We start from the raw sequence: 14,800 nt of genomic DNA on the forward strand, positions 1-14,800 counted from the left end.
CTTTTAAAATATCAAACTCAGTCTCTAAGATTTTAGCATTATATACAACATTGGTTACTTATTAGTGGTTTGGGAAGGCCAATTTAAGATTTTCTGATCTTACTGTATTGAAATTCACGGCCCTAATGTTTTCCACATTGACTATATGAATGATGAAGTAAAGTCAATCATGTATTTCCTTTCCAACTGGACAGAAAACAAAATTTTAAAAAGTGTTTGGACTACTGACTTTTGATTTCTTCTAAGGCAAGTGTATAGGTAATTTTTATTCCCTGATTAGGAGAAAAATGGTGGAAGAGGGCAGGGTTAAGAATTAAGATTTCAAGAGCGTGAGAGGTAGATGGCCAACCAGAGTTCCTAAGTTTCAGTGCGTGTAACTGTTGCCGCCGCTTAAGCCTGCCAAAGCAGTGGTATGGCTGCTGCCCTCGTATTTGCTACCTCTAGAAACATTCTTGCCAGTAGTGGCAGCAGCGGGACTCAATTACCCCCTTTTCTCACTCTCTCCAGAAGCTCCAGATGGCGTCTTCTGTGGGCAACGTGGCCGACAGCACAGAACCAACGAAACGTATGCTTTCCTTCCAAGGGTTAGCTGAGTTGGTACATCGAGAGTATCAGGCAGGAGATTTTGAGGCAGCTGAGAGACACTGCATGCAGCTGTGGAGACAAGAGCCAGACAATACTGGAGTACTTTTATTACTTTCATCTCTACACTTCCAGTGTCGAAGGCTGGACAGATCTGCCCACTTTAGTACTCTGGCAATTAAACAGAACCCTCTTCTGGCAGAAGCCTATTCGAATTTGGGGAATGTGTACAAGGAAAGAGGGCAGTTGCAGGAGGCAATTGAGCATTACCGGCATGCATTGCATCTCAAACCAGATTTCATCGATGGTTATATTAACCTGGCAGCCGCTTTGGTAGCAGCAGGCGACATGGAAGGGGCAGTACAAGCTTACGTCTCTGCTCTTCAGTGCAATCCTGATTTGTACTGTGTTCGCAGTGACCTGGGGAACCTGCTCAAAGCCCTGGGTCGCTTGGAAGGAGCCAAGGCATGTTATTTGAAAGCAATGGAGACGCAACCGAACTTTGCAGTAGCTTGGAGTAATCTTGGCTGTGTTTTCAATGCACAAGGGGAGATTTGGCTTGCCATTCATCACTTTGAAAAGGCTGTCACGCTTGACCCCAATTTTCTGGATGCTTATATCAATTTAGGAAATGTCTTGAAAGAGGCACGGATTTTTGACAGAGCTGTGGCAGCTTACCTTTGTGCCCTAAGCTTGAGCCCAAATCATGCAGTGGTACATGCCAACCTGGCTTGTGTATACTATGAGCAAGGCCTGATGGATCTGGCAGTAGACACCTACAGGCGAGCTATTGAATTGCAACCACATTTCCCTGATGCTTACTGCAACCTAGCCAACGCCCTGGAAGAGAAGGGCAGTGTTGCCGAAGCAGAAGAGTGTTATAATACAGCTCTGCGGCTGTGTCCCACCCATGCAGACTCTCTGAATAACCTAGCCAATATCAAAGGAGACCAGGGAAACTTTGAAGAGGCAGTTCGCTTGTATTGTAAAGCATTAGAAGTCTTCCCAGAGTTTGCTGTTGCCCATTCAAATTTAGCAAGTGTATTGCAGCAGCAGGGAAAACTGCAGGAAGCTCTGATGCATTATAAGGAGGCTGTTCGAATCAGTCCTACCTTTGCTGATGCCTACTGTAACATGGGAGACACTCTAAAGGAGATGCAGGATGTTCAGGGAGCCTTGCAGTGTTATACTCGTGCCATTCAGATTAACCCTGCACTTGCGGATGCCCACAGCAATCTGGCTTCCATTCACAAGTATTCAGGGAATATTCCAGAAGCAATTGCTTCTTATCGCACTGCTCTGAAGCTTGAACCTGATTTTCCTGACGCTTATTGTGATTTGGCTCATTGCCTGCAGATTGTCTGTGATTGGACAGACTATGATGAGCGAATGAAGAAGTTGGTCAGCATTGTGGCTGACCAGCTGGAGAAGAATAGCTTGCCTTCTGTGCAGCCTCATCATAGTATGCTCTATCCTCTTTCTCATGGCTTCAGGAAGGCTATTGCTGAGAGCCATGGGAACCTCTGCTTGGATGAGATCAGTGTCCTTCATAAACCACCGTACGAACATCCAAAAGACTTGAAGCTCAGTGATGGTCGACTGCGTGTAGGATACGTGAGTTCTGACTTCGGGAATCATCCTACTTCTCATCTTATGCAGTCTATTCCAGGCATGCACAATCCTGATAAATTTGAGGTATTCTGTTATGCCCTGAGCCCAGATGATGGCACAAACTTCCGAGCGAAGGTGATGGCAGAAGCCCATCATTTCATTGATCTTTCTCAGATTCCATGCAATGGGAAAGCAGCTGATCGCATCCATCAAGACGGTATACACATCCTTGTAAATATGAATGGTTATACCAGGGGTGCTCGAAATGAACTCTTTGCTCTCAGGCCAGCTCCTATTCAGGCAATGTGGCTGGGCTACCCTGGGACCAGTGGCGTGCTTTTCATGGATTATATCATCACTGATCAGGAAACTTCACCTGCTGAAGTTGCTGAGCAGTATTCTGAGAAACTGGCTTATATGCCCCATACTTTCTTTATTGGTGATCATGCTAATATGTTCCCTCACCTGAAGAAGAAGGCAGTCATCGATTTTAAGTCCAACGGGCACATTTATGACAATCGGGTTGTGCTGAATGGCATCGACCTCAAAGCATTTCTTGATAGTCTCCCAGATGTGCAGATTGTCAAGATGAAATGTCCTGATGGAGGAGACAACGCAGACAGCAGTAATACGGCTCTTAATATGCCTGTCATTCCTATGAATACTATTGCAGAGGCAGTTATTGAAATGATTAACAGAGGACAAATTCAGATAACAATTAATGGATTCAGTCTTAGCAATGGACTGGCAACTACCCAGATCAACATTAAGGCTGCCACTGGAGAGGAGGTTCCCCGTACCATTATTGTAACCACACGTTCTCAGTACGGGTTACCGGAAGATGCCATTGTGTACTGTAACTTCAATCAGTTATATAAAATTGACCCATCTACTTTGCAGATGTGGGCAAATATTCTGAAGCGTGTTCCCAATAGTGTGCTGTGGCTGTTGCGTTTTCCAGCAGTAGGAGAACCTAATATTCAACAGTATGCACAAAATATGGGCCTTCCCCAGAAGCGTATCATTTTTTCACCTGTTGCTCCTAAAGAGGAACATGTTCGGAGAGGCCAGCTGGCTGATGTCTGCTTGGACACTCCACTCTGTAATGGACACACCACAGGGATGGATGTCCTTTGGTCAGGGACACCCGTGGTGACTATGCCAGGAGAGACTCTTGCTTCCCGAGTTGCAGCTTCCCAGCTCACTTGTTTAGGCTGTCTTGAGCTTATTGCTCAAAATAGACAAGAATATGAAGACATAGCTGTGAAACTGGGAACTGATCTAGAATACCTGAAGAAAATTCGTGGCAAAGTCTGGAAGCAGAGAACATCTAGCCCTCTGTTCAACACCAAACAATACACAATGGACCTAGAGCGGCTCTATCTACAGATGTGGGAGCATTACGCAGCTGGCAACAAACCTGATCACATGATTAAGCCTGTTGAAGTCACTGAGTCGGCCTAAATAATGACTGTGTGCACAGGAGAATTACCCTGTACCTGAGCCTCAACCTTCTGGGGGAAAGGGAACTACTTTTTCCTTATCTGTACAATACCATGCTGCAGATGGGTGACAGACAATGATAAGAAATAGCACAGCCAGACTTGCTTCCTGCATGATCATGATCACGATAGGGAGAGACACAAGAGATGGGAAACTGCTGTTCCACAAGGAGTCTCCATAGAATTTTGCAGCAGCCAGGTGTCTGGAAGGTCTGGAAGGTAAGTCTGGAAGGTCTGATCTCCCTTGGTCTTCCATGGGATGGATGGTTAGTGTGGAAGGGAGATAGAGATTGCCCAGCCGTTTTGTGATTATCGTGGATTGATTGAGTCTTCTGAATTAATATTTTTCTTTATATTTTGGGTATTGGAGCTTTTAAAAATGTTTGGTTTCAGGTATTTTTATTCATGTGAAGTGTGTACGATTCTCTTGAGATAAGCTTTTAAGCTAAAATATTCCTTGTTTTAGTTTCTGAACTCGACAGATAAATGGGGACTTTGCTGGTATAGTCTTTTTATAGGTTTTGTAAACCACTTGAGCCTATATCAGTCATTTTAGTGTCTGACATAATGTTCGGAACTATCAGTGCTTTGTTGGTTTATAGATGATGGCTTAAATTCTTTTCCTGGTCCGTTTCCTTCTTCCCTTCCCCCTACTTTAAAAATTCTCCTGTAACTTGGCTAACAAAAAACCAAGTCTGATTCAAAACCTCCCAGAGTGTTTCTCTTAACCGCATCATCTGGTGCCAAATGAAGATTCTTAGGAGTGATTATTAATTCTGAAGGGCACAGTTGTGGTACTGTCACTGATGATAATAATAATGGATTTTTGGCCTAGAGTTTTGACCTATTTCACCAGTGTTTTACCGTTGGCTGCCCCTCTATGCTGCTTCCAAAAGTCATAGTGTGTGTTAAGATTTTTACTTTCATTTCTAATGTTTGTTTGTTTTTTTTAGTGAGTCCTGTTCTACCCTTTTCTTTCAGCAGAAATGAAATCCCAGGTAAGTATAAGTATTCAAATATTTGATCAGTAAGTCACAGTTATCTCCAGTACATTAAATAACTTTCATCAAAAAACATGTTATAGGTAAAAAGCTCTGAAGGACCAGCTATGTATATGATAATTATGTTTCAGACCTTCTAGGGTATTATATATAATAACTTGTCTTCTGGACGTGGTCTTGAAGTCTTTATGGATTCAGTCTCAGTAGTAGCGAACTGCACTGCTACTTGGTTTGGAGTACAAATTAGACTTTAGCCCTCCTGGAGGTTGAGTTTTTGGTATTGAAAACCATAGGAATGAAATTATTGTATTTCAACAAAGGATCGAGGGCTTGAGGCTTAAACAAGGCAACATACGTGTGGGAAGCAGTCAGCCTTGAGGGCAGGTAAGGACATGCCAGGCATGCGGCCGCTGCTCGAAGGGACTGTCCCTACTTGTTCCCCTCCTTGTTCCATTCCATGGGAGATAAATCACCAGAGCCCAGAGATCAGAAAGAATGTAAAATGAGACAAGCAAAGCTGTCTCCCCCCTGCACATGCAGGTTATTTTTGATGCTTCTGGGTTTATGGGTTTCCTCCCAGGGAAGTTAACCTTGAGCCGAGACAGTCTGTAGATAATGTAAACCACCATCTGGCAACCTTCCGATTTCTAGTCTATATAATCTGCAACTGTAGCATAATAAAATTTGCCTTGCAACCATCAGTTGTCTTGGTCCTTCTGACCCCATCCGTCGGTGCTACTTCAGTTCCTTACCCCTTCCCTTCTGACCCTGGGCGGTGAGATCCTCTTTCTCCGGCTGGTCCGCGGCAAGTGGCACTCGAACAGGGACCTGAAGCGTGAAGGCAATTAAAAGAAAAAGAAAGTGCAGGTAAGAGAACCCTTATGCAAAATATGTGTGGCCACCAGTAAAAGTGAAACGAATAGAGGCATAAGGCAATAGTCAGAAGTAAAATAAGATGGGGCAAAAGGGCTCAAAGATGTATGAATTATTTGCTCAGGTTTTACTTTTGATGCTTAGAGCTCGGGGTAATAAAGTTTCTGAACTTTATTGTTGACTGAATTTTTACAGCATATCCATGGTGTATCTCCCTGGTTTCCTGATGGCGGCTCTGTTGACATAGAAATCTGGCAGAAAGTTGGAGAAGATTTAAAAAATTATTACGAGTCTCGAGGGCCTACTCATACTCCTGTTGTTACATATAGTTTGTGGAATCTGATAAAAATATGTTTAGATTCTTCTCATGATAGTGTTGATTTGAATGTAAAGTCAGAAAAACATAAGCCTCTGACAGAAGGAGAGACTGTATTATCAACTACTGTGTCGCCACTTCCTAAACCGAAAGAGCTAATTAATTTAAATATTTTAGATGAAGAGGAACATTTTGACTTAACAGATGAGGCTTGTAAACATAAAAGAGAGAAATATCCTGAGGATGATTTTCTAATGGCTGTGATAGATAAGTCAGTGAAAAAGCTGCAGGTTAATAAGGACTGTCTTCCTCAAAAATCCACATCTGTAAAAATGCTCAGTCCCTTGCAGCGCGCTGTACAAGGAGCAATAAAACGAGGAGAAGATCCTATTTTCTGTTGTCCCGTCATAGAAAGACCTGATCCTAATAATCCTCAACAAGCTACTAGGGAGCATCAGGCTCTCCCTTTGAAAGTTTTGAAAGATTGAAAATCTGCCTGTGCTCAATATGGGCCCACTGCTCCTTTTACTACTGCTATGGTTGACAGGAGAAGCTCTTCCCCCCGCTGATTGGAAGTCTATTGCACGAGCTTGTTTAAATGGTGGAGATTATTTAATATGGAAGTTTGATTTTTATGAACGGGCTGCTGAACAAGCAGAAAAGAATGCTGCCCATAATATTCCAGTTGATTATCATATGCTGATTGGGGAAGGACAATATCTTTCTTTACAAGATCAATTAACTTATCCCTTTGTTGCTTATCCTCAAATAAATCATTTGGCATTACAAGCCTGGAGGAAATGACCTTCTACACACAAAACTGAAGATCTTTCAAAACTTAGACAGGGACCTGATGAACCATATGCTGATTTTGTAGATAGGTTGTCACAGGCGGTGGGGAGACTCATTGTGGACGGACTCACTGGTACGATTGTAGTTAAGCAACTTGCTTTTGAAAATGCTAATAATGAGTGTCAGGCTGCAATTCGACCTTGGAGAAAACGGGGAACATTGGAGGATTATATTCACCTTTGTGCAGACATTGGGCCTACTTATATACAGGGTGCTGCTGTGGCTGCAGCATTAACTAAAGTGGGGTTTAAAAACAATCAAAAGAAAACAAAGACTTGTTTTAAATGCGGAAAGGCAGGTCCTTTTGCTAGAGAATGTAGATCTTTTAATTCTAACCCTAGTCCTTCCTTCCCTACTCAAAAACCTCCAGATGGTCAGAAAATCCCTGGTTTATGCCCTAAATGCAATAGGGGAAAACATTGGGCACAAGATTGTTGCTCAGTGGCCCACAAGGATGGGCCACCACTGTCGGGAAACTCTTCCCAGGGCCTTCCCCGGCCCCAACAAATAATAAGCGCAATGTCTGTGTATCCTCCTCAAATTATCAATCAGACATTAACCAAAAACAAAAACATACAATATCCTCGCTCTCCAGAGCAACACCAGGAAGCGCAGGACTGGAGCTCAGTACCTCCGCCCGATATGTATTAACTCCTGAAATGGGTCCTCAGGCCCTCTCTACGGGCATCTGTGGACCTTTACCCAAGGGTTTGATGGGACTATTATTGGGAAGAAGTAGTGTCACCATGAAAGGTTTAACTGTTATGCCAGGAGTCATAGACTCTGACTACGAAGGAGAAATAAAAGTCATGGCACAAACTATTAAAAATATAATAACTGTTTCTCCTGGTGATAAAATTGCACAATTGCTACTTTTGCCCTTTGTACCTCATGGACAAATTTTACAACATCAAAAGAGAGAAACAAAGGCTTTTGGATGGTCTGATGCTGCCTACTGGATTCAGAAGATAGGGAAAGAACGTCCAGAAATGAAATGAACCATTAATGGAAAGGTTTTTTCAGGTTTGTTAGACACTGGAGCTGATGTCTCTGTTATGACGCAGGTACACTGGCCTAAACGTTGGCCCATTAGTCCTACTATTACAGAACTTCACGGAATAGAACAAAGTTCTTCTCCTATGCAAAGTAGTCAGTTTTTTTTATGGCAAGATAGTGAGGGCCATTCAGGATATTTCCAGCCTTATGTTTTGCCTGGGCTGCCTTTAAACCTCTGGGGCCGAGATATATTAAAAGAAATGGGAGTATTACTTTATAGTCCAAACTCTCAAGTCTCTAATATGATGTTGGATCAAGGATTTCTTCCCACAAAAGCGCTGGGAACAAATCAACAAGGAACTGTCTATCCTATTGATGTGAAAATAAAAAATGATAGACAAGGTTTGGGTTTTTCTTAGGGGCCTTGGATTCTCCACTCACTGCTGATCCAATTACTTGGCTGACTGATGACCCTGTATGGGTGGACCGATGGCCCCTCACAAAGGAGAAATGAGAAGCTGCAGAACAATTAGTACTGGAACAATTAGGGCATTTAGAAATTTCCAGTAGTCCTTGGAATACTCCTATTTTTATTATCAAGAAAAAATCTGGAAAATATAGGTTATTACAGGATCTAAGAGCTGTTAATAAAACTATGCTAATAATGGGAGCTCTTCAACCAGGCCTACCCTCTCCAACAGCCATACCACACAATTATCATCTTTTAGTTATAGATTTAAAAGATTGTTTTTTCACTATTCCTTTGTTTCCTGAAGATAGAAAACATTTTGCTTTTAGCTTGCCTGCCTTAATTTTTAAGGAACCCATGAGGAGATTTCAATGGAAAGTATTGCCTCAGGGCATGGCAAATAGTCCTACATTATGCCAAAAATATGTGGCTCAGGCCTTGACTCCTGTGAGAAAAAGGTTTCCATCGTTATATCGCATACATTATATGGATGATATACTTTTAGCCACTGATAATATTTCTTTATTAGAGACTGCTTTTCAATTTTTACAACAGTCCTTACAATCATTTGGCTTGGTCATTGCCTCAAGAAAACTTCAAAGACAATCTCCATTTTTATATTTGGGAAAATATATTGATAACACTACTATTAGGCCTCAAAAACTGCAAATTCGAGTTGATAATTTAAAAACATTAAATGCTTTTCAAAAATTACTTGGAGATATTAATTGGCTAAGGCCTGCCTTAAAACTTACTACTGCTCAATTACAGCCTTTGTTTGATATTCTTAAAGGTGACTCAGATCCTTCTTCTTCACGCTCTATGACTCCAGAAGGATTTCAAGCTTTACAAATAGTCAATAGATCTATCAGTTCTACACAATTAACTAGAATTCATACTCACCTTCCTATTTTCTTAATAATTTGTCCAACTCCTCATGTGCCTACTGCCGTCTTATGGCAAACTGTTGGAATTATTGAATAGATTCATATGAAATCTACACCCTCTAAAGTTATTAACCCTTATTATGAACTTATTAGTAATTTAATAATGCAAGGTAGAACTAGATGCTTACAACCTATAAGTATAGAACCTTCTCAAATTATTATCCCTGATTCAGTTAGTCAACAAAATTGGCTTTTTCAACATAGTAATGAATGGGGTCTTGCTCTTGCAGGATTTTCAGGTACCTTGGAATGCCATTGCCCTGCTGATAAATTGATCCAATTCAGCAAACTTAACTCATATCTTTCCTTCTATAATTAGGCAACAGCCTGTCCCTCATGTACCTTTGGTTTTTACGGACGGTTCTTCTTCAGGAGTGGCCACTGTAATCATTGACGACGGAACAAACCTCGTTAAAGAAACTTCCTTGACTTCAGCTCAACGTGTTGAACTGTATGCTGTCATTATGTCTTTTAAACATTTGCCTTCTATATCTTTTAATTTGTTTTCTGATAGTAAATATCTTATTAGCTTGTGATTTCTTCTGGAGACTGCGAGCATAGGACATACTAATGACCCTGAATTATCATCCTCTTTTCGTTTGCTTCAACAGCTTATTCGTTCCCATGATGGTCCTGTCGCAGGTCTGTATATCCGTGCTCATTCTAACTTGCCTGGTCCATTGACTAAACTTAATGCGACTGCAGATGTTTTAACTCGATCTAAACGTGATCTTTATCCTGTACATTTTCCTCCCAAGAATAGAGTTGAAGTTACTCCTCCTCCTCAATCTCTTTTCCCTAAAGCAGGACATGTCCCAATTTACCGTACTCCTCCTTTCCGTTCGTCATGCTGTCAAGAATGGCTAATATACTGCATTCATTATCTCCATACTCTTGATACTCATGGTCCATGTCCTGGACACCCTCATATTATGGTAAGTTATGATCAAACTGCTTCACAAGCAGCACAGCAGTTGCACGCTTTACACCGTCAGTCAGCGGCTACATTACACACACAATTTTCCCTTACTCGTGAAGCCGCCCCACAAATTGTTAAGCAATGCCCACAATGCTTACCTCACCTTCCTGTTCCACATTATGTTGTTAATCCTCGTGGATTATTACCTAGACATTTATGGCAAATGGATGTTACTCATATCCCGTCTTTTGGGAAATTACAGTTTGTTCATGTCACTATCGATACTTATTCTGGTTTCCTCTGTGCTACAGCACAGACCGGAGAAGCTACTAAACATGTTATCACTCATTTATTACACTGTTTTGCTTTCATGAACCTTCCCAAAATTATTAAAACCGATAATGGGCCCGCTGCTTTTGCAACATTTTGTAATTCATTACAAAATTACCCATATTACAGGCATTCCATATAACCCTCAAGGACAAGGTATTATAGAACGTGCAAATAGATCTTTAAAGCTAACTATTGAAAAAATAAAAAGGGGGGAATTGTATAGAACAACGCCACATAACCTTATAAATGATGCTCTGTTTATTTTAAATGTTCTCACTGTTGACAAATTTGGCTGCTCTGCAGGGGGAAGGTTGGTGGCTGAGCCAAGATTGGCCTCTCAATCTCCGGAGGTCCTCTGGAAAGATCCGTTAACCAGCACTTGGCGTGGTCCTGATCCTGTGTTGATTTGGGGACGTGGTCACGTGTGTATGTTTCCCAGATCAGCGCCTGGACCTCGCTGGCTTCCTGAGCGCTTAGTCAAGCAAATAGATGGCTCGCCACAGCTCACCTAGTTCAGAAGATGAAGAAGCTCTGCACCTCTCCTGAAAATTTGACAGTGTTGATTGAGAAAAAGAAGAAGAAGAGGAGACCACTTGCCAGGACGACCCAAAGGAGTGATGTTCCAACTTGGGGAAAAATTAAACAACTGGTTTCATGAGCTCAAGAGTCAGTGAAACAACAGAATAATCCTGTTACACCTGTAACTTTATTTTTGGCTATGTTGGCAACCATTTCATGTGTTTCCTCTGTTAATGCAGCAACTTACTGGGCCTATGTACCTGATCCTCCACTATTACAACCCATATCTTGGTCTGAAGCAGAGTTTCCTGTATTTTACAATGATAACTGTTTATGGGCCTCTTATTGGGAATATAAAACAAATCAATATGTCTGTAAATTATACTAACTGGTTTAGTACCCATCCTGTCTGTCTTAGCCCATTGAATCTGGAAACTGGATGTGTAAAGGCTATTAGTTATGAGCATACAGATGTTTATGAGGGAACGGATCAATCAATTAGTTTGTCAGGCTCTCCAGGCATCCTTCGTTTTACAGGAACCAACACTACTCTTACATGCCACGCTACCAGCCGACGAGAGGATCTTAAGGATACCATCATTTGGTATAAAATGGGCAAGCTATTAATATTAGAGGTCAAATCTCATACGCCTCACCACTTAGGGATTCCGCTATTACTATAGCCAAGGTTACAGGTGAAGATTCAGGAAATTATTTCTGTATGAAGCGTTTACTTGGAGGACAAGGGATACTTATAGCTGAACATAAGGTTACTATGCTTAACAGAAAATCAAAAAATCAATTGCCTCCCTTTATGACCGTTAACTTTCCTGGATCCAATTTTGAACATTGCAATGCATCTTGGAATAATAACCAAATATGGTGTACTATAGATTATACCAAGGTGTCAATTCTTATCTCTTCTTTTCCCATCATAGATAGGTTTATCACATTTCAAAAGAACTGGGATATATGGAAACTAGCTCTAACTTATTCCAATACACCTGTTATAACTTGTGTTGCTCCTCCATATACACGTTTGTGTGGTTCTATTAACATTGGTAATTCTTCCAAAGGAGCATATAATATTAGCTGTGTTAATTGTATTTTTAGCAGTTGTATGTTCCCTTCTGCAGGAACACAATCTGTGCTTATACTAAAGCAACCCATGTATGTTATGGTGCCTGTACATCTGAGAGAACCTTGGTAAGAAGATACTGGAGTACAGGCATGGATGGAACTCTCTAAAGCCTTGCAGAGAAGGAGACGTTTTCTTGGGTGGCTAATAGTAAGTTTACTTGCCTCAGCTGCTGTGTCTGCTACTGTGGGTACTGCCGGTCTTGCTCTTTCAAAGAGTATTCATCATGCTCACTTTGCTAATCAGTTATCTCAACATAGCAGTCTTGCTTTATCTTTACAAAGTCACATATATTTACGGATTAATAACAAGTTAGATGAATTTAAAAACGCAATTTTGGGGATTGGAGATCAGATGGCAGCATTAAAATTGAGGATGTGTTTAGCTTGTCATGCAACGTATACATGGATGTGTGTTACTCCTTAAAAGTACAGTGACTGTATTTGGGAATGGGAAAAAGTAAAAATGCATCTGCTGAGTGTTTGGTCAGATAATAATATTAGTCTTGATCTTAAGAAATTAAATGCTGAAATTCAGGATATACAAAATACACATCTTGATGATGTTTCGCCAGAAGATGTAATTCAAACTTTACTGGATCATTTAAAGTGGTTAAACCCTCAGTCTTGGATTACTGGAAGGTTGTCAGGATTTATTACCCTGGCCATAATTTGCCTATTATTGATAATAATCTTCTCATGTCTCTTTCGTATCCTCATGCAACAGTACACTACTCTCGGCACTAAACTTCATGGAATTATTTTGCAGCAAAAGTTAAAAAATAAAAATGGGGGACCTGTGGGAAGCAGTCAGCCTTGAGAGCAGGTAAGGACATGCTAGGCATGCCGCCGCTGCTCGAAGGGACTGTCCCTACTTGTTCCCCTCCTTGTTCCATTCCATGGGAGATAAATCACCAGGGCCCAGAGATCAGAAAGAATGTAAAATGAGACAAGCAAAGCTGTCTCCCCCCTGCACATGCAGGTTATTTTTGATGCTTCTGGGTTTATGGGTTTCCTCCCAGGGAAGTTAACCTTGAGCCGAGACAGTCTGTAGATAATGTAAACCACCATCTGGCAACCTTCCTTTTTCTAGTCTAGATAATCTGCAACTGTAGCGCAATAAAATTTGCCTTGCAACCATCAGTTGTCTTCGTCCTTCTGACCCCATTCGTCGGTGCCACTTCAGTTCCTTACCCCTTCCCTTCTGACCCTGGGCGGTGAGATCCTCTTTCTCCGGCTGGTCCGCGGCACACATGAATATATGTTTTTGTCTTGCTGTACTGCACCTGTGCTGTCTAGTAACAGATATTTTGTCTGCTAGTAGTGTTCTAGATTATGTCTTTCCAAAGCGCTGAGGCAGTGCACCTATTCTGTAGTTGCAGCTGATGCCTGAATGTAGCCTAGCTGACAAATTATTGATTAGTAAGAACTTGAATTTCTCAAAGATTTGTACTGTTAACCAAAATCTGAGCAAGGAGTCTCAAAAGTAATTCTTAGCCAGAATTACATGTTAATGAACCATTTAACAGTGTGAATCAAGGAACATCAGTGTAAGGATTTCTTTTAATTTATTTTTTACCTGCTTGAAATATCAGTTAAAGTTTGCCAGCTTGGTTGCAGATGAACGGACGTTTGAAGTTCACCAAACTACTTAATGTGGGATAGGATAATAGACTTCCAGCGCCCTCAAGACTGCGACCTTGCAGCCATTTTACATAGCACATCCTCCTCCTATAGGGATGAACCTTTCCCTGGCCCGAAAAGTAGCAGCTCTGTTGAAGCTTTGCTTATTGTAACAGGCTTTTGTTTCCAGGTTACATGTCTGTGGAAGACTTAATTCTGAATAGAGATATAGATATTACTGGAAACTAATTGTTTTTTCTATTATACTCTGATTTATCAAAAAAGTAAAACATTTAAATTGTGCTACAGAAATTCAGAAGTTGTCTTGCAATCTTTAAACAATAAATGAATGAGTTGCCCTTAAAAAAAAAAAAGGATTAAGCAGTTAAGCTGTTGGTCCCACATCAGACAAATTTTCCTATACCTTCTGTCAATATTGTTAACAGAGACTGTTATTTTATTAATCCTTATGATCCCATGATTCTTTCTTTCATGTTTCAGGGCACAGCAGGTGAGAGAGTGGATTTGTTAAGCTGGGTGGGTTTATCCTTCTTTTATGCGTTCATTCAATTTTATGTTCATTTGCTTATTGTACACACATGGCAATAGAAGCTGCTAAAGCAATCATTGCTATTCTGCAAAACAACAAGGCACAGAAGCAGATGTCTTATTTCTGAGATTTCTCCCCCCAGGATTATTATGATTAAAGATCCTTTCCCCCACTCCCTGGAGAGGACAAGGGGCTGGCTGCTCGCTGGAGGTTTTTTAATGACTTGGGGAAAGGCTCAAATATCCCCCCATTATGGTAATCCACCCCAGGGGCAAACCACACAAGAATATTATGAATTTATTTTATTTTTCTATCCTTGCAAAGGTAATACTCAGCTCATTAGAATATGAAAACTATACTGTCAAATTTCAGAATTACATGGATGAAGAAAATCACCAAAGTGGCATCATATCACGTGTGTTATAGTTGTATTTACTATATTGACTATATTAACTGTGCTGTGTTAAGAATATATTGTATAACTAGATATTGAAAAGGCAAAATGCTGTAACTTATTTCAGAGAAAATAATTATGTTGGCAAACCCCAAATTGTACATTGTAGACAGGTC

General features: G+C 40.9%; 1 protein-coding gene across 4 annotated transcripts in view; it reads left to right on the forward strand.

Moving 5' to 3' along the window:
* The first annotated feature begins 509 nt into the window (after window positions 1-509).
* Window positions 510-14,800, forward strand: part of LOC125961791 (UDP-N-acetylglucosamine--peptide N-acetylglucosaminyltransferase 110 kDa subunit-like) — a 247,593-nt gene continuing 233,302 nt past the window's right edge. The window contains exons 1-3 of one of the 4 annotated variants that reach the window (XM_049700801.1): window positions 510-5,563; window positions 9,469-10,084; window positions 10,705-10,980. In XM_049700801.1, coding sequence (XP_049556758.1) covers window positions 517-3,657 — 3,141 coding nt within the window. In that variant the 5' untranslated portion in view covers window positions 510-516 and the 3' untranslated portion in view covers window positions 3,658-5,563; window positions 9,469-10,084; window positions 10,705-10,980. Of the gene's footprint in view, window positions 5,564-9,468; window positions 10,981-14,800 lie in introns of those variants that run through there. The other 3 variants (XM_049700797.1, XM_049700799.1, XM_049700798.1) reach the window with 3 other exon arrangements.

Source organism: Orcinus orca, chromosome 17 (genome assembly GCF_937001465.1).
Source record: "Orcinus orca chromosome 17, mOrcOrc1.1, whole genome shotgun sequence".
NCBI classification, from domain to species: Eukaryota; Metazoa; Chordata; class Mammalia; order Artiodactyla; family Delphinidae; genus Orcinus; species Orcinus orca.